Raw genomic sequence first — 24702 nt, 5'->3', positions numbered from 1 at the left:
TCGTTCCAAAAAATTCTTCCGCCCCGTTAGAAACTCCCCAATTTGGAAAAGAACAACTGCTGCGTTGGATAGCGGCACGTGTGTGTGCATAAGCATGTGCCTATCTTGCCTCTTCCACGGCCTCCATTGAATGAATGGGAAAACGAAACAAGCGAGGAGTGCTTCGCGTGTGCGCACGGCACGTGCTAGAAATGCAGAAGGGAAAAATGGGAAAACAAAAAACGGTTGACAAAAGGGATGGAAAATAAGTGACAAATGAGGCACAAAATTGAGCACCACAAACGTGCAATTTTTAGGGGGAACAAATTTTCAAAATTTATAATTCTACGGGGATAAATGAGGGCACCACATGCGGCATTCCAACAATTCCCCATATTCCTCGCCACAAAAAGAATTAAACCAAAAAAAAAAAAAAAAAAAAATAGGGCAAAAATAATGGGGCAAATAATGGGGGGAAATTATGGAGTCCACAAAGAAACAGCTCCCCCAGTGCTGTGCTTCCACCTCACAGAATACTGTTCGTGTACTCCTTCTGGAGGTTGTTCAGGAGCTCGTTCACCTTGGTCATTTTTTTCGCTGCCTTCTCCTTCTGCTTTTTGTTTTCCTCCAGCAGTATATACATTTCCATGTCTCTCTTTTTTATTTTCTTATTTGCGTCTTCAAGCAATTTGTTTAGCTTGGCTATTTCGTTCTTATTCATCTACAAGGGGGAGAGTATCGATGGGGTGCACAAGGAGTGAAGAAGAGCCCACGCGAGTACATGCGTGAATAAGTGCATACATATATGTACATCCGCAGCACCACACATAGCGCATGCAAAAAAGAAGAAAAACCCACATTGTTGTCCTCGTGTAGCTCCTTGCATCTCTTCTGTATGGCGTACACTTCCTTGTCCTTCTCCTGTACGATGTCTTTAATTTTGCATTCGTATTCGTTACTGCAGAGGGGAATTAGAAGAAGTGGGAGTGCGGTACTGTGTAGACTTATTCAAATCGGTAGCGTGTTTGTCAAGGGGACTTTTTTTTTTTTTTTTTTTTTCACTATTTTTCACTATTTTTCACTATTTTTCACTATTTTGTTTTTTATCATTTTTAATATATTTTTCACTATTTTGTTTTTTATCATTTTTAATATATTTTTTTTTGCAAGTACCAGAAGGACTCCTTAATGTTTTCAATTTCCTTGTGTGTGTATTCTATCACTTCATCCTTCACCTTCAGTTTAGTTCTCAGTTCCTTAATCTGCGACGAGATTTAAAAAAAAAAAAAAAAAAAAAGAGGTAACCTCGGAAGTGTTGTGTCTGCAGAAATATTCCAACCCAGAAAGGTGTTATACATTTCCCTCAAATGTGCATGGTTGCACAGGGCGTGTGGACGCCTTATGAGCGTTTCTCACCTCATCCTCGCACTTCTTATATTTGGCATGGGCCAATTCACACTTTCGTAGATAGTCGTCCAGTTCGTTTTCGTACTTTGAAATTAAACTTTTTTTTTCACTTTTGTAATCATCCAGAAGTTTTTTGTAGTCGCGCTCGATCTTCTTAACTTCGAGCACTTTTTTCTTTACTTCTTCGTCCTTGTTGGTTAGGTCCGTTTTTAGTTTCTGCGAAAGTTGGGTGGGTGGGATGAGGAGCATCGTGTATGGACACGTCAAATTCTTCGCAGCGATTACTACACATAGCGGCACAAACGAATCATTTGCTCGTTCGCGCTATCTGTCCTTCATTTATTCCTTCCACTAACCTCCACGTTGGCCGTGACATCCTCCGTAATTTTATTTTTGACGCGGATATTTGTGCTGAGCTCCTGATTCTCCTTTGAAAGACGAGTTAAATTTTCGTCCAAGTCTGTTTTGTCCTTATGCAACTTTTCGATGATGGTTTCTTTTTCCTTGAGCTGTGCGTGAAGCGTGTCTTTCTCCTGAACCAAACTTTTCTGTTCATGTAAAAGTTGGTTGTGTGCAGAGAGGGGGATGTAATTTTCCTCTACGTCCTTTTTAATATATGCAAAAGCGTCCTTCTTCAACTGTTCGTTTTCATTTCTCATCTTGAGGTAAGCCAGTTTGATATTCTTCAATCCTTTAATAAATTTATCTTTCTCTTCATTATAAGTTTTCATTTCTTTTATAAGGACCTCATTGACGTTGAGAAGATTTTGAGCCTTTTTTTTTAATTCCTCATTTGTCATTTTAACATCATGCAATTCTTCCTTTAGAGAATTTTTCTCTTCCTGGAGTTCGTTGTATGTGCTTTGGAAGGCTTCTTCCAGTGAATGCACTTTTTCTGCGAAGTTATTTTTTTCCTTCTGCATAGATTCCTTTTTTTCTCTTTCAATTTCATCCATCTTTGTTTTATTTTTCATTTCGTTTTCCTTCAACTTGGAGATTATTTTTTTATTCCTACATTTTAACCTTTCGCATTCTTTAATGAATTTATTTTTCTCCTTGCTCAAATTTTGTATAACTTCCTTTTCCTTGCAGTAGAGAGAATTTTGCTCTTCCAACTTTTCTTCCAAATCTTTTATATATTCCCTGAGCCTTTGTTCTTCCTGTCCATTTTTGGAGGTCATTTCATCCAGCATTTCTTGCAGCTTTCCATTTTCCCTTACGGAGTCTTCCATCTTGCGCTTCGTTTCATCCAGCGCATTTTGTAGGGTGTCTTTTTCTCCCTGCTGGGTCAGACATTTCCCATCAATCTTGTCCTTCTCTTCTTTCAATTTTGAGTGCTTCACCTCCAATTTGGAAAACTCCTCCCTCAGTTTGATTACCTCTTCCTTCAATCTGGTTATCTCCTTCTCCTGCTCATTTTTTTCACTTTGCATTTTTCCCATCTGGTCATTTATTTTTTCATTTTCGGAACTGAGCAGTTTGCACTGGTCCTGCAATTGTGTCTTATCATTTAGGAGCGCGTCTCTCTCCTTTTTCATTTTTTCATTCTCCATGCTTAACTCCTTCTGGCTTTGGACTAATTCTACCTTGCCGTTCATAATATTTTTTTCGTTCTGCAGCAAATTTTCCACTTTGTAATGTAACTCATTGTTTTCCCTCCCTAGTTTCTCCACTTGATTATTCAGATCAGCGTTTTTTTTTTTTTCCTTCTGATAATTGTTCTCTACTTCTTTCCACTTCTCCTCTTCCATCTCTCTTTCGTACATTACCTTCTTCATTTTGTTGTCCATTTTATTCAACGCATCAGTGTAGTTCCTAACATCCTGTTCAAGTGTTTTAATTTTATTTTCCTTTTCTGTGATCAGATCTTGCTGCATTTTTAATTTCACCTTAACATGTTCCACCCGTTCGATATTTTGCCTTAACATATCATCGATGTCATTTTTGTACTGCTTCAAAATGCTTTCATTAAAGGAGACAATTTTCTCCTTTTCCTTTATTATCTCCTTTAACATGTAAATTTCCGAGTCTTTTTTTTTTAAAAAGAGAACATACTCATTCATTTTGTTTTCGAATTGGATCTTACTCATAGCAAATTGCTCATTCATATATTTTACTACTTGTTCGAATCTCGCTAATTTCTTATCTTTGCAGCTGCATGTATCCTTTAATTTCTTCAGATCCATTATCATGTGATCGATTTTCATTTCGTATTCCCTAATTAGTGTTAATTTTGTTTTATACTTTTCCTTATTTTTGTGAAATGTCTTTTCCATTTTTTTGTACCTGATCATTTCTCTTTGTAAACTTTTCACTTCTCTTTTGAGGCGAGTGTTCCTTTCGGCGAACATCTCCACCTCAACGGGATGCGACTCCACCATCCCTTCGATCGTCACTTCATCAGGGGAACCCCTCTTACGTTCCCTTGGAGGACTCGAATTGGTCCATTCTTGTGGATTCTCTGCATTGTCCTCATCGTCTGTATCTTCCAAATTGTTCACATCATCTGCACCGACGGCGTTGTCTTCTTCAACTTCTTTTCCATTTCTCCCTTTTGGACTCTCCGCATGGCCCGCCTCCTCCTCCAATTCGAAGCTACTCGACGAATCTTTCCTTCCCCCCCTTCCAATGCGCACCTCTTCTCCCTGTCCCTGTGCCGTTTCAGCAGCGACTTCTTCATCGCTCTGAATCACCTCCTGTCGAAGTAGACTCTTCAAATTATGCAATTTGTTCAGATAGTGATCAAACTCCAAATGGTTTTGATCTTCCTCTTCACTGTCGTTGGAATTTATTATGTTCCTTACTTCCTCCGTGAGGTCTCCATATGGGGGGTTCTCCACACTCTTCATTTTCTCCGCCTCGTTGTGCAAATTAGGCTTCGTCCATGTGTCTCCATTCTGAGCTTCACCCTTGTGATTTTCTTTCCCCTTATTGTTTAAATTACGAATATTTTGCTTAAGTAATTTTTTCTTTCTTATCTGCTCCTCCCGTTCGACTTCCTCTTTGCCAGATGGCACATCCGTCTCCGTGGAGCTGTTAAATTCATCCACTTCATCCCTGTCCTGGTTGTTCTTTTTTTCGTTTGAAGTAGATTCCATTTTTGTCGTTTCCACATTGGTTTCGCAATTTTCGGATATATGGGCTTCCCCAGGAGAGGTGGCCAGAAATATGGGATTATCCTGTCCATCTTCATCGCCAACGCGCTCTCCGCTACTGGCGCGATCCCCACTACTCATCCTCTGTCCACTACTGGGAACGCTCCTATCATCCTGGTCTTCCTTACCATCTCCTCCAACACCAACATCTCCACCATGCTCAGAATAGCTTTTTCCTTTCTTCCCGTTCTTTTTTTTTTTCTTTCTTTTTTTAACTTTATTTGGACTGTTCCTCTTTTGGTCTATACCCTCACCGTCGACCGCTTTACACATGTGCATATCATCGTGCGGCATTTTTCTCGCTGCATCATTTGTGTCATCCTTCACTTTTTCCCCTCCTTCTTCACCCTCGCGCGGATTATCACTGGGTTCCTTTTCCTTACTATGGTAACATTCGTCTTCTTCTTTGTTCGTGTACCCCTTTGATGCAATGACCGACTCCTCCACCTGTTCGCCCTCCCTCTCTTCATCAACATCGCTTAGCGAAAAATTGTACCTCTTATACTTTTCCTTTATCTTTTGCAGGTCTAGGTACTCCCGCTCGTGGCTGTAATTAGGGGCGTCTCCCTCCCCAGCACAGGCCGATGCTTCACCATTGGTAGGAACCTCACCCGTGGGATCATTAAAAACATACTCGCTCTCCAAAAAAGGGGCATTCTTCTCCTGAACAACCGGGTCCATTATACTCTTCCCCGTTTCATCATCTTCCGCGCCATCATCAAATGGTTCGTAAAGTGCATCGTTATCTAAATTACCCGTATCATCAAAATTATAATTTTTTAAATTCTGCAACACGTTTAATATGTTTTTTATTTCATCGTCGTCTTCGCTGTCTGCCTGTTTATCGTTCTGTTCGGGTACGTGCATTCTTCTCACTCCCTCCTCCTGATCAGTAGCTACAAAATGGGATCCGCCTGTGCACTTCACGGTGTTCTTGGCGGTGTTAGGTGGCGATGTTGAGGTGGCAGTGTTGTTGGCACTGTTCGAGTGATCGCCTGCCAAAGCAAAATCGACCCAATCGGAATCCTCCAGCCCTCCATCCGTATACATAGCACACTTAGCGTACACAGAATACGCAGGGTCACCACCACTACATTCGCGATCTTGTTCTGTTATTCCGACTATGGGTATCTTCTCAGAGAAACTGACATCCCTGTGCACAATTTCGTCTGCTTCCCCCATTAAGCTGTGCACCCGATCAGCCGCTCCTGTCATGCCTCCCCCCCCTTGCCTTTGACATGCAGTCTCAGGTAGCAGACTGGAAGAACGAATCTTCACTTCACTGTCCTTCTTCACGGAATATGTTTCGTCATTCACATCTACGTTGTTCAGGTAACTTCCTCCTTCATTACCTTTCCCTAGTTTGACATGGCTACCCAGTGGATCGTCCACATTGCTACTACACTGTTGAGCTTCAAAAAGGTTAATCCCTCTGGCCTTGGCATAGAAATTGTCTTCGGTCATACAGTTGACATCGCCAACTATAGTAGCTGCTTCACCAGGTACGCTCGCTTCATCACGAGACATGCATGTTGCATCACCAGCTACACTAGGTGCATTTTCCTGCTTATCCTTAACGTAACATAACCCTCCTTTTTTGGTTTTTGCTCCATCAACTGGATTACAAAAACCTTTTCCCCTCCTGCTCTCCTTAATTTTATATACACACCCAATTCTTTTCTCCATTTTCTTGTGGGCAGTTTGCTTTTCCGGGTAAGTTTACATGTCTGTAGTTCCCATGTTAGTTTTCCTTCTCGGTAGCAGATGCTACAAAGGTTTGCAGAATCACTGGACGAAGCGACACCGACGGGGAAAAAACTTCTTCCGATTGGACAATTTCATGCAGGTGCAACCACACAACTGCAGTTATTCATGTCCACACGTTGGGAAATCCTGTCCGTGTTCGTATTTTATCCAGACTGCCTCATCCCGATTTGCCTTTCGCCGCTTTAGCGCTTCCGCATGCCTTACCAATGGACAAAATATGCGCAAATCCACAGGCCTTTTCTCAGCCAAAAGGTCTCCGTAGATTTTCTGCGTTAGTAAGGCTTCCTTGAATCAGCAGGGGGCATTGTACACAATAAAAAAAAAAAAAAAAAAAAAAAAAAAAAAAAAAAAACGCATACATAAACAGGCACACACGTATACGTATATATATGCTTATGCTTACACATCAAAGAGAGCACATCGCCGCCTGGCACAAAGAACTCTCTAGGGCTTGAAAAAAAAAAAAAAAAAGAATAAGAAAAATATTTTCCTGTGGGAAACTTTCCTCTTCTTCGGAGAATCGAATAATACGTATATTTGAGCATTGCACTTTTTTTTTTTTTTTTTTTTTTTTTTTTTTCCTTACCTGGGTTTATATTTTGTAAGGTCGTTATATGCAATTATGGAATGGACCATTTAACCATTCTAACTTTTCATTGTACGCTTCTTCTGTCACTCTTATTTTTGTTGTGCTATTTTATTTTTCTGTGCACATATTACTACATTCAGGTCCCTGATATTGTGTGTGTTACAAAATTTTTTTGGACTTGCCAAGTGGGGAAAATTGCCGGAAAATGGATGGAACTTTTCTCCCCACATGGGAGAGGGGAAAACGCGAACCATGTGAAGTGCGCTCCGCGTATGATCTGATGAAACACAATTTATGATCAGTTCAGTTTACCGTAGTTTAGATTAATTTTTTTTTTTTTTCTTTTTCTATACATGGGGAATGTTAAGTGACCACATCATGGGAACGAGGAGAAAACACCCGCAGTGCACACCCCATGGGAAGTTTTCCATTTGCAACTCCAAAGGGACCACTCGAAAAAGCGTTCTGATTTGAATGGATTAAACAAAAGGCTGATCAAACGGAGAAAAAGAGAAGGAAAAAAAAAAATTTTATTCACATAGATACCAATGTAGTACCAATTTCGTAACCTAAATTTTGCCACAAATTTGTTCTTCTCAAATGTGTGTGTGGGGGAGAAAAGTTGGTATACACCACATCTGGGTATGCCTGCAGGAAATGTGTTGTCCCTAATTCTTTATGAGGCACATGTTAGCCTTTTACAATACTGGTGAATCGTTCCCAGCGCCCATTATAAAAATGTAATTTCCGCTTGGATAAAAAAATGAGGATTTCCTATCTAAGCACGTACGTTTGCCACAATCCTGGTTAGTATTTCGTGTGGAGATTCAAGCTGGGGAGTTCACAACGACATGCAGTTCACGTGCTTATGCCATGGGGGAGGGAAAAATTCTACCATGAGGTATAACATACAGATGCACCTATAACGGTATATACATAATGTGTACATGTCCATCCCGATAGAGCACCTGTACGAATTAATGGAAGTTCCTCCCTTTCTGGTAGACCCTCTATTGTCTGCCATAAACGAGAGAGTGATTAATCATAAAGGGAATATTTTCGCATCGTCCTTTCCTCTTTCCCAAGCATTTTTTTTTTTTTTTCTTCTTCTCTTTCTATCTCCCCCATGTATTAAGAATAAGGTGTACATTTATCCGTTCCCCATTTGAAGACTGTCTATTCTAAAAATTTGTTTTTCATCCGACACTACTTATCCAATATGATGTCGCGGCATTATTTTATTTAAAGATATGGGTAAAATAAAAGCGGTTCCGAGATTGGGTTCCACATTTGCGCTGCTCGCATGTTTGCATGCAGGTACGCGGAAGGATATATGACAGTGTGTTCCTTCCTGTGCGCGCATGTGCGCATACGCACTGGCAGAAGTGTTCGTAACGGGAATGTGAACAAATCATCTAAGTGTCGTAGAAAACAATACAAATGTTGTTACCATTGCGAAGGTGATGAAAGAGGAATGATATACCCAAAAGCATACCCTTAATGCGAATGATGAAACGCGTCTGCATTATTCCCACCATCGCATCCTTTCCGACGTGGGGGAAAAATGTTAACATACTTAAGACGATCGTACAGTGAAATACGCGGTGAAATAATTTTAAGTGGTCCACAAGTCACTTAGCGTAAGGCAGAGCAAATCGGTGTACGCACGGAGAAAATAAGGATGATGAGAAAGTAGAAGAATCAGAGGAAGAAAAGGAAAAAAGAATAGAGTGGGAATGACAAAAGGAAGTCACCTGAGAGAAGGGAAAAAAAGAAAAGAAAAATGCATACTTGTCCGAAAGAAAAAAAAAAAATTCGCATACATTTATTATCTATGCGCTATGTCATAATTATATGTGCATGTATAGAAGTATTATGTTACTGTGACGAGATACACGTTCTCCGCGCCGCTTTGCGCGTTCTCCAAAAATGATGCGGAAAAAAAAAAAAAAACGGAAATGGAAAAAAAAAAAAAAAAAAAAAAAAAAAAAAAAAAAATTGCAGTGGTGATAGTATAATTGCAATTGCAATGGCACTGTGGCATCCCAACAAATTGATGAAAAAAATATGACCACAGTACTTCAATTTTCATTCAAAGTGATTGTCATTAAACCGCCCGTGATGGGAAGATAAAACATGTGAAACATTCATTTGCGTAGAACTGCGCGAGGTTACCATTTCGCCTACATTTGGGGATGGCCTTCCGCGGCATATGCAGAAAAAAAAAAAAAAAAAAGGGAGTTTTTAAATACGTGCGTGTTGTGCATGTAAGCATACGTTGGAGGGGGTCTTCGCGCGCTACGTACAAGCGCGGTAGTGCATACTGACGTCCATATTATTATGCATTCGCAAAATTACACAATCGTACGACTGCGCGACCACACGGAGAGGTGCGCACCGCGTGAGGGGAAACTATGGCAGTACAGGAAAACACTACGCACAGCGTGAGCCTCCTCTACCACCCACAACAACTAAGAGGGCGCAGCACCATCTTTGCCAAGAGGTCTGGCAAATACATAATCCAATATATGGTGAACAAAAATAAATGGCTGTGTGCATAGAGCAGTAGCATTCGCCTCACAGTCTGAGAAATGGTGTAACACATAGGACGACATATAAGTATGGACACATAACCTACAGTTTTGCGTACCCACATGCATATGTATTATTTCCCTGTACGTAACTGGAAGTGATGACCAAAGAGAAGATTCTGGAATTGGGTGAAACGAACCGATGACACGCTTCCGAGCTTCGCGTCTGTTAATGATGAAAAGGACAGCGAGGCACGCAACGCACGTGTCAGAAATCATCGAAACAAGAAAAAAAAAAAAAAAAAAAAGAATAAAGAAGGAATAAAAAAAGAATAAAAAAAGAATAAAAAAAGAATAAAAAAAGAATAAAAAAAGAATAAAAAAGGAATAAAAAAGAAAGGGAAAAAAAGAAAGGGAAAAAAAGAAAGGGAAAAAAAGAAAAAAAAAAAAAAGGAAACAGGAAGTCCAATTCAGAATATTTTGACAAAGAGTGGAAAAACCGAACGCAGGCTATGTCATTACCGGGAAGGGAAAAAATTGTCGGTAACAAGTTCGCTTACCAGAAGAGGCATACATGCTAAGACACTCACCAAACTACAATACCTGTTACAGACCCTTCATTTGACATGCTGCAAAAAAACGAAAACATGGATTCACGCAGAGAACAGAAAGATAAAACTAATCCAGTGAAGGGTGTAAATTTTAAAAGGCAAAAATTAAGTGATGGGGGAGATTTGTGCGCCTCTGCAACTCTGCTACAAGCTCCGGATGACACCCCCAGTGGAAAATTTTTATATAAAAGTGCGGACACCAGGGGCAGTAGGCAATCCAGTGGAAGTAGTGAACGTGAAGGCCACTTTCGGGAAAGCCACACAAACCTGTGCAAGAACGTTGTCAAGACAGAAATGGAAAGCACCACTTCGATGAACACTAAAATTAGAAGAGTCTTACGGGGGAATGACCACTCTATTGATTACCAAAATGGTTACCCCCAAAACATGCATACGCTTGAGCAGCAAACGGACATGGTAATGGGAAAACATGTAGGGAAGGCAAACAGTGTGGGTAATCATGAAGCTCCCATCATGCGAAACCACGTTAGTGATACGTACAAGGCTCTCATCAACATTTGTTTAAAGGAAATTAAAAAAAATGCTATTCCAGAAGATGTGGACGATGTGTATAGAGTCCTTAAAAACAAGGACTTGATATTTGATGATGATAAAATGGGTCGCAACGAATATGTCAGGATGAAGGAACACATATCCCGTGGGAGTAACTCATCCAGTGACTCAAAACCATCATCCTTTACTCATCGGAAACGTTGGCATAACTCTGTCTATATCCAGACGGGTGATAAAGTGTCCCCCTACGAAGTAAATAGCAAGAGGAACAAACGTAGAAGCAGCTCTATTAGAATCAGAAACGGCAGAAATGAAGCACCCAAGAGCTATCCTGGGGAAGGTGAAAGGAGGGACTATAACAACTGGAGTGATGAGGAACAGGAGGGTGTCAGATGTAACCAGTCGGGCACGGAAGATGTTGGACATATGGCTGATGGCACACATGGAGCTGATGGAACACATGGAGCTGATGGAGGGGACGAATTGAACGTAGATCGGTCTGCCAAGAAGAAACTGAAAACGGGAATGGAGAGAAGTGCCACCGCAATAGAATGCATCAATTCGTACCCAAGTAGAGGAATCACCCTTGCGAGAGCCACCACTAGGGAGAAAATCGAATCGGACATGTACAATATATTCAAAGGGGTAATAAACATGCTCACGTGTAAATACCCGGAGCACAACATAAAGGAGTTCTTCTTTAGCAGCCATGATAAACTGAAAGAAGAATATGAGAGGAACAAAAGTAAGTCCATACAAATAACTAGCTACGAGCCTAACAAGTGCAACAACATATACACCAAAATAAAGCAGGAACTATTTTACATGACGAACAACACCAAACTAAGGAATCACATAATTAACAGAAGGTATATGTTTGAAGTTTACAATTATTGTGTGAAAAATATTAAGAGAAATATAACCGTACTTTCTCATTTTATTCCAAATAAAAAGGATTTCAAGTTTATAACGAAAATGAAATTTAACAACAGTTGTGAAAATGTTATAACATCTGGAAAGGATGGATATATAAAAATCTTCCATGCCATGACAGGTAACCTAATCCTCTGCATTAGAGCACATCAGAATGCCATCTCTGATTTTGATATTCACCGTTCTGATAAGTACATACTCTCCTGTGATGAAAAGGGAGTAGTTAAATTTTGGCTAATTGATAAACACAAATTTAAAACGCTCTTCACATATAGAAGAACGTTTCTAATGAAGAAGGTGCAGTTCTTTTATCATGAAAAGAGGAACAACCATCACAATAATGGAAATGGTACTTACAAAACTTATGCTATCTGCTCCACCAACTCCTACTTCTTTATCATAATGTTTGATGACCTTAGTAATGATTCACAATTGTTATACTCCATGGATATGAATCTTGGAGTGGTTAAATTTCCTCCCTACATTCAATTTGCCTATTCTCTAAGTTATAACGTATCTCCCTACATGTACAACTCTTTGATCATGTCCAATGGACCCATTAAAGGATTAAAGAATTGTTACCTCATGTTTATTAACACGTCTAACCAATGTGTCGAAAAATATTGTGAGAAGAATGATTTTTCCAACACCACCAATTATAAGAGGAGGAAGAAAAAACTAATGTTTCTACTACTTACTTCCAAGCCATTCTACGATGATGAAGAAAGGTGTGACGACCTGCTAAGCATCACCCCCAATGATGTAAACTTCATCACATATGTTAACAAGATTGATGAGAGTAAATATAAGAGTGCCCAAACCGATGATGTTATCGAGTTGACTGACAAAGGAGAAAAGAAAAAACAAAAAATGAGTGAAGAAGATCTTTCATATGCGAAAATTTTTCATTGTTTTGATATCAACATTTTACAAAATAATACTAAGAAGAATATTGGTTTTTCTCTGTTCAAACGGTTCGAAGATTTTAACGAAGAAATTGTCCGCTTCTCCTTCTCTAACCGTTCTGCTGATTTCCTCACTGTGCAGTTTAACGGTTCTATATTTCTCTGGCACTTCCAGGACTACCTCGACAAGGATGAGGGCGCCAGACGAAACAGGAACTATGCCCGCAGCAAAAATGTGCATAGTGGTGAACGTAGCAAAATCAACATTTGCTGCTTCTACACCTCCCTGTACGTTGAATTTTTCATGGAATCCTTGGCCTTGAACGAGAGCAATAAGGCCAAGGGAGGGAAAACCGACCTGGGAGGCTCCCGGGGTAAAGGGGAGGATGCTGATAAGTTTGGCGATAAGAAAAATTTCAGGGGTAACGAAAAGAACAATTCTACGAAGGATGTGAATGATGAAAATGAGTACGATAATTTGTTTGTTATATCTTCTACGTCCTGTTCGTCGTACTGTTACTCCTCCAGTGGGAATGAAAACGTGCCAAGGGTCAACAGGGAGAGGGAACTCAAGAGGAAGCGGCTCCTTAGAGCACAGCGGGAAGTCAACCTCAGCGGAAGTGCACCACTGGGGACAAGGGTTCCCGATGAGAATAACAAATCTGGAGAAGCCAATAATGCACTCGGTGAAGACCCGGGGGAAACGAACAATGCCAGCGTCATCATGGAGGGCATCGTCCACAACAGTGCCAGCGCCAATGGTAGGAGGAGGACAAATGGAAATAATAGAGGTGACACGAATCGGCTTGCATCTAATGATCTGTCAACTATCCAACTCAGCACAAACCGCTTCACATCGAACCGATTCACATCAGACGGCTTGACAGAAAATCGCCTGCACACCAACCAGGCGAGCGCAAAAAGCAACACACAATGCGTATACAACGAGAAGGCAAATAGTAACAAGCCAAAAATGAGAGCCAAAAAGTTAAACTACAAAATCAGCAACATCGCTTTTAACATTTCTGATGAGTATCTGATCGTGGCTGATGGCATAACTAACAAGTCTAACTCATCGAAGGAAGACACCTTTGCTGTGACCATGAAAACCAACCTATCTATATTTTGTCTGAGGACCTATGAAGAAATTAAAAACTTCGACCTAAAAAAATGTAACAGTTATGTTAGTTTTATCAAGCCAAACCCGTTCTTCACAGATATAATTCTCTTTGGCTGTTTTAGAAAATACATTTATTTGTTAAATGTACAGAAGAAGAAAATTATAAAAAAGTATTCGTACGATAGTGAGTTGAAAAACTTAAGTGCGGAGTGGAGTAAAAATGGCTATCTCTTCATCGTCTCTCACAATTATGGCTACTTCTCCATTTTCACGATGAACAGAAATGCCTCCTACAAGTTAACTCTATGCGATCAAATTACCTCTTACCAACTTTGCTCGTTGAACGATCCCAGCATTAATGAAGTGACGGAGAATTATGACAATATGAATTCGCTCCCAGATGTATTTATGTATGATTCTCTCGAAGCAAATAATATGGATGGCGCGGTAGATATTGTGAGATTTAACCAAGGTGGTACGAGAGGAGGAGGCGTAACTGCCCCCAGAGGATTCTTCTTCGGAGAGGGGATATACAATTCACCTAGTTTTAACGCGGCTGTGGAAATCGCAGGGGTACGTGGAAGCTTCAACCACAATTGGAGCGGAGCCACCGTAATCGATACCACTGTGAGGAATGGGCCTACTACCAGGAATGGACCCACGACGAGGAATGGACCTACTACCAGGAGTGGTACCGCTTCGCGGAACGAGGCGCATGGAAACAGAGGGAGAAGAGCCCCCCGGCGAAGCAATCGAATTATAGAAGACAGCTCGGAGCTCTCCTGCTCGGCCAACTCCATTTATACGCTCTACACGGATAGCAACTCCAGAACTTCGGTACAAAACGGGAAAGAAGCAAATGATTCCAAGAGAAAAAAAAAAACAAAAAAAAAAAAAAAAAACAAAGACGGTTCAGATGGTGGCAGCCAGAAGAGCCAAAATGATGAAGTCAGAATTATCGACAAAGACAGTTTCGAAGGGAAGGAAGAAAAACACGTTATCAATTTGGAGAGCATCCCCTCAAACAAGGATGAAGTTATCAATGTAGAAGATGTGCACCGAGAGTGCATTAAAAATAATTCCACCCGAAAGAAAGAAGTTATTAACCTTGATAGCGTCATCAGTGACAATTACTCCTACGGGTTTAGGAGCAAAAGGACAGCAAGGAACAGATCCACCGCGTTGAATGTGGGAACCAGGTCAAGTGCAACCAACACGGAAAATGCACCTAGGCGAAAGAGGCTTCATATAGCTAGAAAGGAGGATACCCAAAATTTAAGTAGTCATTCGAATGACCACCCCAGTGGAAGTGACAGCGGAAGGGATGATGCTCTGTCAAGGGAAGGAAGTTCGAATGGGGAATACACATATCCTTCTAGGAAGAGCCCCTTCCAAAGAAACAAAAAGAGAAATAGACATATGCCTTCCTCAAATTTTAAAGCTAAAAGCGGTAAACACGACGAGTGCTTGTTAACTGGAGGTTCCCACGAAAGGGAAGGAGCACAATATTCATACGATGTCAGTATTAGCAAATTGAAAGAATTTTTCAGTGGAGAGAAGCGAAAGGAAAACGAAGAGTTCGTGAAGAGGGATCGATACATGAGTGATTGGGACACCGATTTTGAAAAATGTAGTTCCATTAATTTTTTTAGTGACAATTCAAATTATGCAAGTTATTCTGATGATATGTTTGCAGATTCATCTGAAGGGTTCAAAATGGGTTCGATCGGAAGTGGGATCCACACACCATTCGAATCGGACCTACATGGACACGTAAAGCATGTGAGTAGGCGGAAGAACCCATGTGATCGCTCCGATGGTGCACCACGGAAGGGAAGATGGGAACCACATAATTCAAGCACCATGTGGTCATTAAAACGGGGGGCTAAGGGGGGAAGTCACCCCTTGAGTAGTAACGCCAGTAGTAGCAGCCGGCAGGACGATTACGATGACCACTACGACGAATGGTCAGGCGAACCTAGCACAGTTGACCGTGCAATTGCCCCTACTTCAGAGCGTACCCCCCGCAGAAAAAACAAGCTCAGCAAGGAAGGAAACAACCCTTGTCTGCTAAACTTCACAAACGCAAACATTTTGGTGGACAAGAAATTTAAGATATATGAAGAGCACCTGCAGCCGATGCTTCCAAAATATTCAAGCTTCAATTGCCATAAAAATTATTTAGAGAAAATTACGAGATCCCCGGTGGATCCCATATGCGTCCAGATGAACTACTTGGTCCAAATGTGCAGGAGGGTGAAGAGAGACAACTCCATAAATCTGAAGTCTCTCCTTACCTTTGACCTTCTGTACAAAGCATTAATAAATTATGGAGCAAGTGGCGATGTTACGACACTCACTACGGTGAATCCCGGTACTCACCATGCATGCGGTGTTTCCCCCAGAAGGGATCACAAGAAATGGTTGAACCAGAGAGGGGCGAGCATTTCCCACGGTAGTACTTTCGCAGATGTGTTGGGTGAGTATAGAAGCAGCTCAGTCAGTGATGGACACCATTGCGGAGTCGATATGGAAGAGCGCCTTAGCCACCAAGGTGTCAAGGTCAAGAAGAACTTCCAGGTGGTAAATAGCATGGGGGAGGAGGAACTCCAACCCAGAATTCCCGCCCATAGGAAGAATGAGAAAAGTGAAGCGTTCCTCCGGCTGTTGCGGGGTTGCGCGCGTGATAAAATCGGAGGTGGTTTCAACAGTTCCACCTTCGATGGTGGAAGGAGCATGGAGGACCCTTCCTCTGAACCGAATCGAGATTTCAAAGGGAAAGAAAGCCCGTTCAGTGCAACACTGAGCAGATGTATAGAAACGTTCAAACGGAAAAGCTCCTACAAGGACAAGTACAAGATGTGCTATGTGAACGCCATGCGAGTAGGCCGGTCGTACAAACGGTTCATAAGTGTAAGTTCAAACTTTGAGAGAAGCAGTGTCCTAAGCCACTATAGCAGTGAAGGGAAAAGGATCCACGCGAAGAACCCATTCCGAGAACAAATGGACGAAATGAGTCAATCGTTGATCTACCAAGTTTTGAAAAAGCTTCCTTGTAGAGAAGAAGAAGACATTGATACTTTTATTTATTATAAGAAGAAAGCCTACGCAGAAAAAAACATTAAAGAAATTCTTCATTGTTATCTGAAACACTACACTAACGTGGATAGAAACATGAGGCAGTTCGACCATAGGTTGTTCATCTACACAAACAACAACCGAATGCTCTTTATAAACTCACACACGATAAAATTATTGAAAATTTTAGAAGAGAGTTACAGTAAAAGCTTAATTAGAGAAAGCTTCAACCTAATGAATAATTGTCAGCTGAAAGGAAGAAACTGTATAATTAAAAATATCGATGGGATCAACAACTGTAGCTTCCTGAACCCATATTCCTTGTATCTAAGGTCCACTGGAAATTATGATTTTCTAAATTCAAGAAATGTTCAAAATTCTCTACTCTCCAGTTATGCTAGGTACAATGAATTATTTGCAATGTTTAGAGGTAGCATGCAAGCGAACAATTTAGCAACTGGAGTTGGTTCACGCAACATTGCCAATGGAGGTAGCACTGCTAGCTTGGCTAACGTTGCCAATACGAATAGCACCATGAACGTTACCAACTTTTTATTGAATTATGAAAACGTTTTGAGCTCAGGAAGGAATACTGATATAGCTATCATAAGTGAACATTCCTCAGTTTTTACTAGTGACCAATCAGCAAACTTTTTTACAGAGGATGAAGAAGACGATGATGATGATTACGACGATGACGATTATGTTCATGACGATTATGATTTTGACTATCGTCACGCATCGAGTTCTTATTCCAGAAGGAACAACAGAAGGAACAGACGCAGGGGAAATACCCGAACTCCTAAAAGAACCACTAACAGTAGACGCTCAAACAGAACGCGCAATAATAATAACACCACCCCCAGAAGGACCTCGGCTAGGAATAAAAAAAATAATGAAAGGAAAAATTACAACTGTGATTCCGTCGTCCATGCCAATGTCAGGAAAAGCGACCGCCTAAGGAATAAAGAAATTAGCCGACGGGAGAACAACGCAGGGGGAGGGGGCATCAATAATGGGGATGATGATTTTCTCAACAACCATGGAGATGACATTTTTAACAATGACAATAACAACAACGACAACGGTAACGGTAACGGCAGGCACCTCAGGAACAACGCATCCAACTATTCCAGAAGTCGGTACAACACAAGGTCGTCCAACATAAATCGGGATTTTACCTGACCCATCCCAACAAGTGCAGACGAGTTTCAAGTGGCCATTGCATAAAAAAACGTTCCTTTTTTTTTTTTTCGGAGAAAAGAAACTTTATTTCATGTAGCCCATTTGTGCTAACACCTACCTTCGAGCTTCTTAAAAAGTTCATCTTGGGTTACCCACTTTTTTACACCAACTTTTTGTTACTTTTTAGTATAATTTGTTGAGTTTGAGAAATCAAAGCGCCTCTTTCCATTTGTATGTTCCAACGGAGGTGTATATGTATATGTGTTTGTTTTTTCCCCATTTTTTTTTTTTTTTTTTTTCATGTTGCAATCACCCCAGTACTTGTCCACATACACACACGATGTTGCACGTCAATGGTCTTTGCCCGCTTGATTTCACCGTGTACCTATTTCCCTACAACGAAGGGTGATAAAATGAAATGCCCACATTTCGCGCAAAAATAACCCGCGCATCTTTCATGATACGTCGTTTTCTTTTCTTTCTATTTCCCCGAAGTACAGGAGTGATGATCCACATTGTTTTTTTCATTTGTGCTTTATTATGTTTTAAGTGTGCATCCTCCACGCGCTCATGGGTTTCTAGCGTATATCTAATGTATTTCCCCCTTCTTTGGGGGGGGATCCATTTGAAGCTCTAGGGTAGATCCAAACGCACTTGCTTACATACACGCGCACATGCACGTGGGACTACTTGAGCTTTTATCACCCTTTACATTCAGCCTTTTTAATCTAGTCCACATTCTTACTTCGCCTTCTCTGCGCGTCTTTTCTTTTTCTTTTTCTTTTTCTTTCTTTCTTTCTTTTTTTTTTTTTTTTTTTTTTTTTGTTGTTGCATGAAGATGAACCAACCGCATTCACCGCTTTAAGTATGAAGTAAGCACGCCTTACGCGAATTAGAAATAGTAACGGGTGTGTGTCTGTAGGGGGGTAGCACACTTCCAAGGGCCCCATTGTGGAGTTTCGCAGGGGGGAAAATTCCACTTCTTCTACGCACATTTTTGCCACCCTTTTTTCGAGACAACAGTATTCATCCATTTTTAGGATTCCGTTTGGTTGCAGTTTTGCTACCTCAAATGCATCCACTTTGGAATGTCTTAAAAAAAAAGAAAAGGAAAAGCATCTGAGTAGAAGGTGTTAAGAAGTTGGTACAGTTGCATGCGATTCAACCCCCCCAAGAGCCTTAACCAAGTCACAATTTCTTTTATTTCCGCAATCCTTTCACCACCATTTTTCTGTTAAACATTAAATCAGGCATGCAGATTTATAAAAAATTAATATATATATATGTATATATTTTTTTTTTTTACAAAAATGTAAATGATAAGAAGCAATGTTTGAGGGAGGACTCTCCTTTTCTGCTTCCCCCCTTGGACTGTATTCATATTTTATTTAAAAGAATAAGCGCCAGTGGTGGCGCTCACCTGACGCGCAAAATAATATATACGAACGGACATGTACTGAAGTATTGCTATTCCCCCCTCAGAAACGGGTGCGCCTTATTCTGTGCATTTGAGCATCATCCTCTGGAAGCTCGCGCAACACGAAACCGACCTGCGCAAGCCGACGCGAACGTTCCGCATGCCTAACCTCGACGTTAATATCACGCTTGAAAAAATAAAACTGCCAAGTTCCAACTCTGGGAAATTAACTCCCATAAAGGTTTATAAAAAAAAAAAAAAAAAAAAAAAAAAAAATGGGAAAAGATATGAAAGAGTACCAAGAGAAAACACGTGGAAGCTACGCAAAAAGTGAACATATAAATTTTCAGTGCAAACTTTTTCGTGTCATTGGGTCTTTGCATGTAATATACATAACAGTGCAACACTGTAAGTATTTTTATTTTTTTTTTTTTATCATTTTTGATATGCCTCCTATTAGTAGCCACAAATGCTCCTCTCTCGTTTGTGCCTCTTTTCTGGGCTTGCACATTTACCCTTATAATTCTCACCAGTAGGGCTGCTTTTGAAAAAGGCGTCCTTCGAAGACACCCTAAGGAAGACGCAGCTTTGTTCCATATACATATGCACGTGCATGCATATATATATACCTATGTGTTTACCTGGTGAGACTCTGAAGACTCCCCCCCCCCCCTCTTAACTGTGCACATTCGAAATTATTAAAATGATAAAAAAAGTATGAACAGGATAACTCTGTACGACTTTATTTTAGATGAAGTTCGGGGGGGGAGGTACTACGACTCGTATCTGAGTGATGGTGAAAACGCCGGAGGAGGTGTGGCCGGAGCAGAAGAACGGAAGAAAAAGAAAAATTTAAATGAAGTAAATGGTGCAGTAAGAGGGGCAACGAAGGAACCCAGCACTGGTCAAACAAACAACCCAGGAAAGGATGAACAGCAGTATGATTTTTACAAATTCTTGGACACCTTTTTTAAGACAGACTCTATCCCAGAAAATGCATTGGAGCACATGTTGAACGTGCCATATTTCCTAGAAAAAATTATGAGTTTCTCGTTTCTGCTCTGTCTAGATAACATCCTTTACGACATTACGTTTATGCCTGTCCAAGTTATTCGCTCTTTGTCCATTTTGCTGTACACGTTTCTCAGAAATGCTGGTCATAATTTTCTGCGCCATTTCTGCAATATAAAAAATTTTAAATTTTATAAATATGCAACAACGTATAATCATAAGGATTTAAAAAAATACAAAGCGAGGATAATTAAAAGTTCAAATAAATTTTCTCCAAATGAAAGAAGAAGAAGAAGAAGAGTGTTGGAAAAAAATAAAAATTTGGAAATTTATGATCAGTCAGGGAGGAAAAATTCACTTGAATGTTCATTCATTTTAAAAAAAAAATCATCCAAAAACTCCATTTTTGGACATCATCGTGTCAATTGTTTGTCCTACAATGTGAATTATTCCAATTCAGATGAATATGAACTCAGCTTCGAGGGGGTAAAAAGCATTTCGCAGAATAATTCTATCGATACCAATACTGTATTGAGTAGATTAAAGAGTCTGAAAAAACTGGGCAGCACCACAGACCTGGGCACCAAATGTGATACGTGTGCCATCCATCCAGGCTGTGCAAACCAAGACAGTTATGAGAACCACACTCGGTCTGTCGAATTCCGATTTTGCAGCTCCGGCGAGTACACAGATGGAAAGGCACTCCAACATGGGGACTCCATCACAGGCGTCAATATAGACAACGCCCATCACTTGAGGGAAGCCCATCTTGAAAGACGAAAAAGGAGGGCCGAGATAAAGTATAACAAGAGAATGCTACAAATGCTTAATAAAAAATCGATAGAAAGAAATGCCCATCGGAGGAGAAAGACAAACCGTCTGTCCACATTCCTCCTCTTCGAACCTCTCGCATTTGCCAAAAGGATCATATGCAACGTTTTAAAAAGCTCAGTCAATAATATCTACAATGTGTTCAAACGTATCGGCATCAGAGTGCTTCTCTTCTTTCACATGAACAGACTCTACTCTTGTAGCATTTTTAAGGCCCAGGAAAAGAAGAAGATTGTCACCCGGTCGTTCGAGGCCAAGTGCCTGGGAAGTGGAAAAAAGGGTAGCGACACATCAATGATGGAGGAACGGCAATCCTCTGATGATCAAGCGAAGGAGCAACCCCATGACGATGCAACTGTCGAACCGCCCCCCCAGACAGAAGACCAACCAGCGGTGATTGCACAAAATGCAGATGTGCGCAAAGGGGAGAAAGCAAATCAGGTAAGTCATCTAACGCAGATGAAAGAGGACCCCCCAAAGGAAATCCCATTGTTCCTTCCAATAAATAACCGACAAAGCAGAACGAGAAGTGATTCCAAAAGGGGTAGTTACCAACAAAACGTGGATGACTTAATTAGTGATTTTTCCAACCAGAGTGCCTACACAACAGATGGAAGCGACCTTTCTTGTAGTACAAACCCCACGGACATATGCGAAGTCTTCGACGGGGTGCTATTCCTAGATGGCCAAAGTAATCTCGAAGAGGAAAACGACCCAAGTGATTCATACGGACAGAACCAGAGCTGTCATCTGAACCCCCTTTTTATGACCCAAAAGAGAAACAGCGAAAACTATCTTTACTACAAACTTAATGAAGGCTTTGCAAAGCGAAAGAGCATAATGAAAAATATTTCCAAAGTTAAAGAAATGAAGAGAAAATTACTAAGGCAACATTTAAACTCTCTGAAATTATCCTTCCCAGAATACAGCGGATTAATACGAATGTCTCTCATACTCATCTGCATCTACATTTTTTCGTTTGTGGACACGTCTAGGATTTACCACTACATAAGGGCTCAGCCTTTTATGAAATTATATGTTGTGCTGAATATGCTAGAAATTGTGGAGAGGCTGCTGAGGTCGTTAGGGAAGGACCTCATAGATGACATGATTCGAACGTTCATCAGAATTATTAACTTACGATCCTATGTTTACATTGTTAGGAATCACTATACGAGTAAAGAAAATGAACGAGAAACAGGCGCAACGCCCGGGATGTCAGAACACAACCCAAGTGGGGTTCCGCAAGGTAGGAAAAAAACTACCTTCCCAGCATCTTCCCCCACCACTACCACGACTGCTACGACTACTGCTACCACTGGTACCACCGCGACTATCACAACTGCAGCCACCTCGGGGGGATCCTGGACCCAAGGGGAACACTGCTCGGAAAACAAATTGCCAACTCCAAAACATCTAAACCCGTTTGAGATAACCCCGAATGATGACCAACCGAAGAACAAACCAACAGACATTTGCCAAATTAGCCACGCTACACAGGAATCAGAGAAGGGTAGAAATAAAATTACCACCACCCCCAGGCACAACCAAAACCACCAAATGAAGCAGAACCAGCTCAGTCCGAACGAACGGGAAAAAAACAAAATAGATGGTCTCAAAAATAATAAGGAAGACCAAATGAACAAGAAATTTAAAATCCCCATCTTCTACCCCTTTTATAGTATACTCATCAAATTTATTGTGCAGTATATATTTGTCCTTACGTATATCTTAACCCACGCCTTTGCGCACCTCATACGCTTCCTCTCTCTGAACATTGCGATCAATTCGTCGGAGGTAATTTTCGTTTCCATTGTTTTGGAACAGCGTTTTATTTATGTGTGTCTGTGTCTGCATCTGCCTGCCTGTCCGAGTGGGGCCAAGCAGAATCCCCCGGATGCTCGAATATACTTTCATCTTGTCATCGAACACGCGTACATATATCCATGGGCCCCCTTCTTTCCCCCAGTCTACCATGTTCCTGATCCTAGTGATGAGCAACTTCACAGAAATAAAGTCAACCGTCTTCAAAAAATTCTCCAAGACTTCCCTCTTCACAATTGTCGCTTCAGATGCAGTAGAGCGCTTCTACCTCTTCATCGATGCCTTCCTCGTTTTGCTAAAGATGTCCACTGCATACAGAACGCAGAATTCTTTTTTTAGCATTTCCAGCTGGCTCATAATTATTCTGCTCCTTGAGGTCGGCGTCGACTGGTGCAAGCACTCCTACTTGCTCAAGTACAACAAATTAGACTCCGATTCCCTCAACAAATATTTCCACGTAAGTGCAAGAGCAAGCCGACACCAATGTATAGAGATAGGTGCACTAAAGGTAGTGTAATAATGCGAGTGCAAACAAGCCTACACACAACATATGCACCCGTTTTTTTTGCATCACCCGTAGACACTCCTGGCCGACGTCCTAATTTCCAGAACTCCCAACAACAACATCTACTACATGAACACCTCCTCCTTCGAAGTGCCCTGCAAAAACATTTTCTGCTTTTCACACATCCCCACGCGAAGACTTGGTTACATGTCCATGCCGGTCGTGACCCTCATCGTGTGTTCTCTCCCAAGGTAGGTTCCTCATGAAAGGGGCTCCATGTGGGACCAAGATTCCCGATTTGATGGGGTAACAGAGCGACCACATTTACGCGCATAACACCCTTTCCCCCCTGGAAACAATTTAATTACTCTCCCCTTCAGGTTGAACTATTTGTACAACATCTCCCACTTATCCTTTGCTTTGTCCATCTGGGTTTGTCTTTTCCTTTTCAAGGTTTGAAAAATAAAGCGAACAATATGCACGAATGGGGTTCCCTCATTTGTATAAGTGTAGCACGCACATAGGAGTTGTGCACCTGCAATTGTCTCATTTTTTTTTTTTTTTTTTTTTTTTCTCCCCCACAGATCACCCTCTCAGTTATGATTGTGTCTTACACGATATCCCAAAAGAAGCACCTTAAAAACTTGGGGAAGCCATATGACGATATTAGTGCTATGTGAAGTGATGGACATAAAAAAGGAGCACGCTTCTTCTCTAACTCCTCTCTTCGCATTTTGTGTACTCCCACATTATACTTCCCCTTTTATATTTTGTAATGCCAACCCATGAACTGTCACATCATCTGTGCATTTTTTTTTTTTTTTTTTTTGATCATTTTGAAAAATTTGTTTTTGTTGTTGTTTTAATTCCCAATTAGTTGTAAACTCAATTTTACGCAGAGTTAAACTATACATAGGTATATACGGATGGATGTACACACCACTGCACGTGTGTTTGTGCGCGAGTACTTAATTTAGCGCACACATCTTCGTATCCCCATCCTTTTTATACTATCTTTTCCTTCTCTCTCCATTTTTGCAAATTCTCTTCGCTCGCTTAAAGAGTTTTCCCTCGTTTTATGTTAGAACAAAGTATATAGGGGGCGTCATGTATTGTTCATTGCGGCATGTCCAACGGGGAGAAAATCCCCCAATGGGGGAATATCCATAATGTAAGAAGGAAAAAAAAAAAAATCCATCCTTTATAAAGCTTATTTCAAGTAGCGTATTCATAAAGAGTACACAACAGGAGACTAAAACAGCGTCTTAGTATGGAACTAACTCCCTAACTGGATGTACATTTTTCACCATTTCATTCTTTTGCACACAGCATTTTTTTTTT

The 24702-nt window shown here is 40.8% G+C and overlaps 3 protein-coding genes across 3 annotated transcripts; 2 read left to right on the top strand and 1 right to left on the bottom strand.

Annotated features, from left to right (window-relative positions):
• Positions 1-505: 505 nt before the first annotated feature.
• On the bottom strand, positions 506-6227 carry PKNH_0819100 (conserved Plasmodium protein, unknown function; the record flags this gene model as incomplete). The annotated part of the gene is made up of 5 exons (XM_002258796.1): positions 506-700; positions 838-937; positions 1153-1241; positions 1396-1602; positions 1743-6227. 5 exons carry the CDS (start codon positions 6225-6227, stop codon positions 506-508), a joined length of 5076 nt encoding a protein of 1691 aa, XP_002258832.1.
• Positions 6228-10054: 3827 nt separating this feature from the next.
• On the top strand, positions 10055-17773 carry PKNH_0819000 (WD repeat-containing protein, putative; the record flags this gene model as incomplete). Its single annotated transcript, XM_002258795.1, has 1 exon — positions 10055-17773. One exon carries the CDS (start codon positions 10055-10057, stop codon positions 17771-17773), a length of 7719 nt encoding a protein of 2572 aa, XP_002258831.1.
• A 2134-nt stretch (positions 17774-19907) lies between these two features.
• Positions 19908-24041, top strand: PKNH_0818900 (uncharacterized protein; the record flags this gene model as incomplete). Its single annotated transcript, XM_002258794.1, has 5 exons — positions 19908-22829; positions 23002-23313; positions 23437-23612; positions 23742-23814; positions 23946-24041. 5 exons carry the CDS (start codon positions 19908-19910, stop codon positions 24039-24041), a joined length of 3579 nt encoding a protein of 1192 aa, XP_002258830.1.
• Positions 24042-24702: the final 661 nt, after the last annotated feature.

Source organism: Plasmodium knowlesi (assembly GCF_000006355.2).
Source record: "Plasmodium knowlesi strain H genome assembly, chromosome: 8".
Taxonomy (NCBI): domain Eukaryota; phylum Apicomplexa; class Aconoidasida; order Haemosporida; family Plasmodiidae; genus Plasmodium; species Plasmodium knowlesi.
The sequence above is the reverse complement of the archived record's forward strand: the minus strand, read 5'-3'. Positions and strand labels throughout refer to the sequence as shown.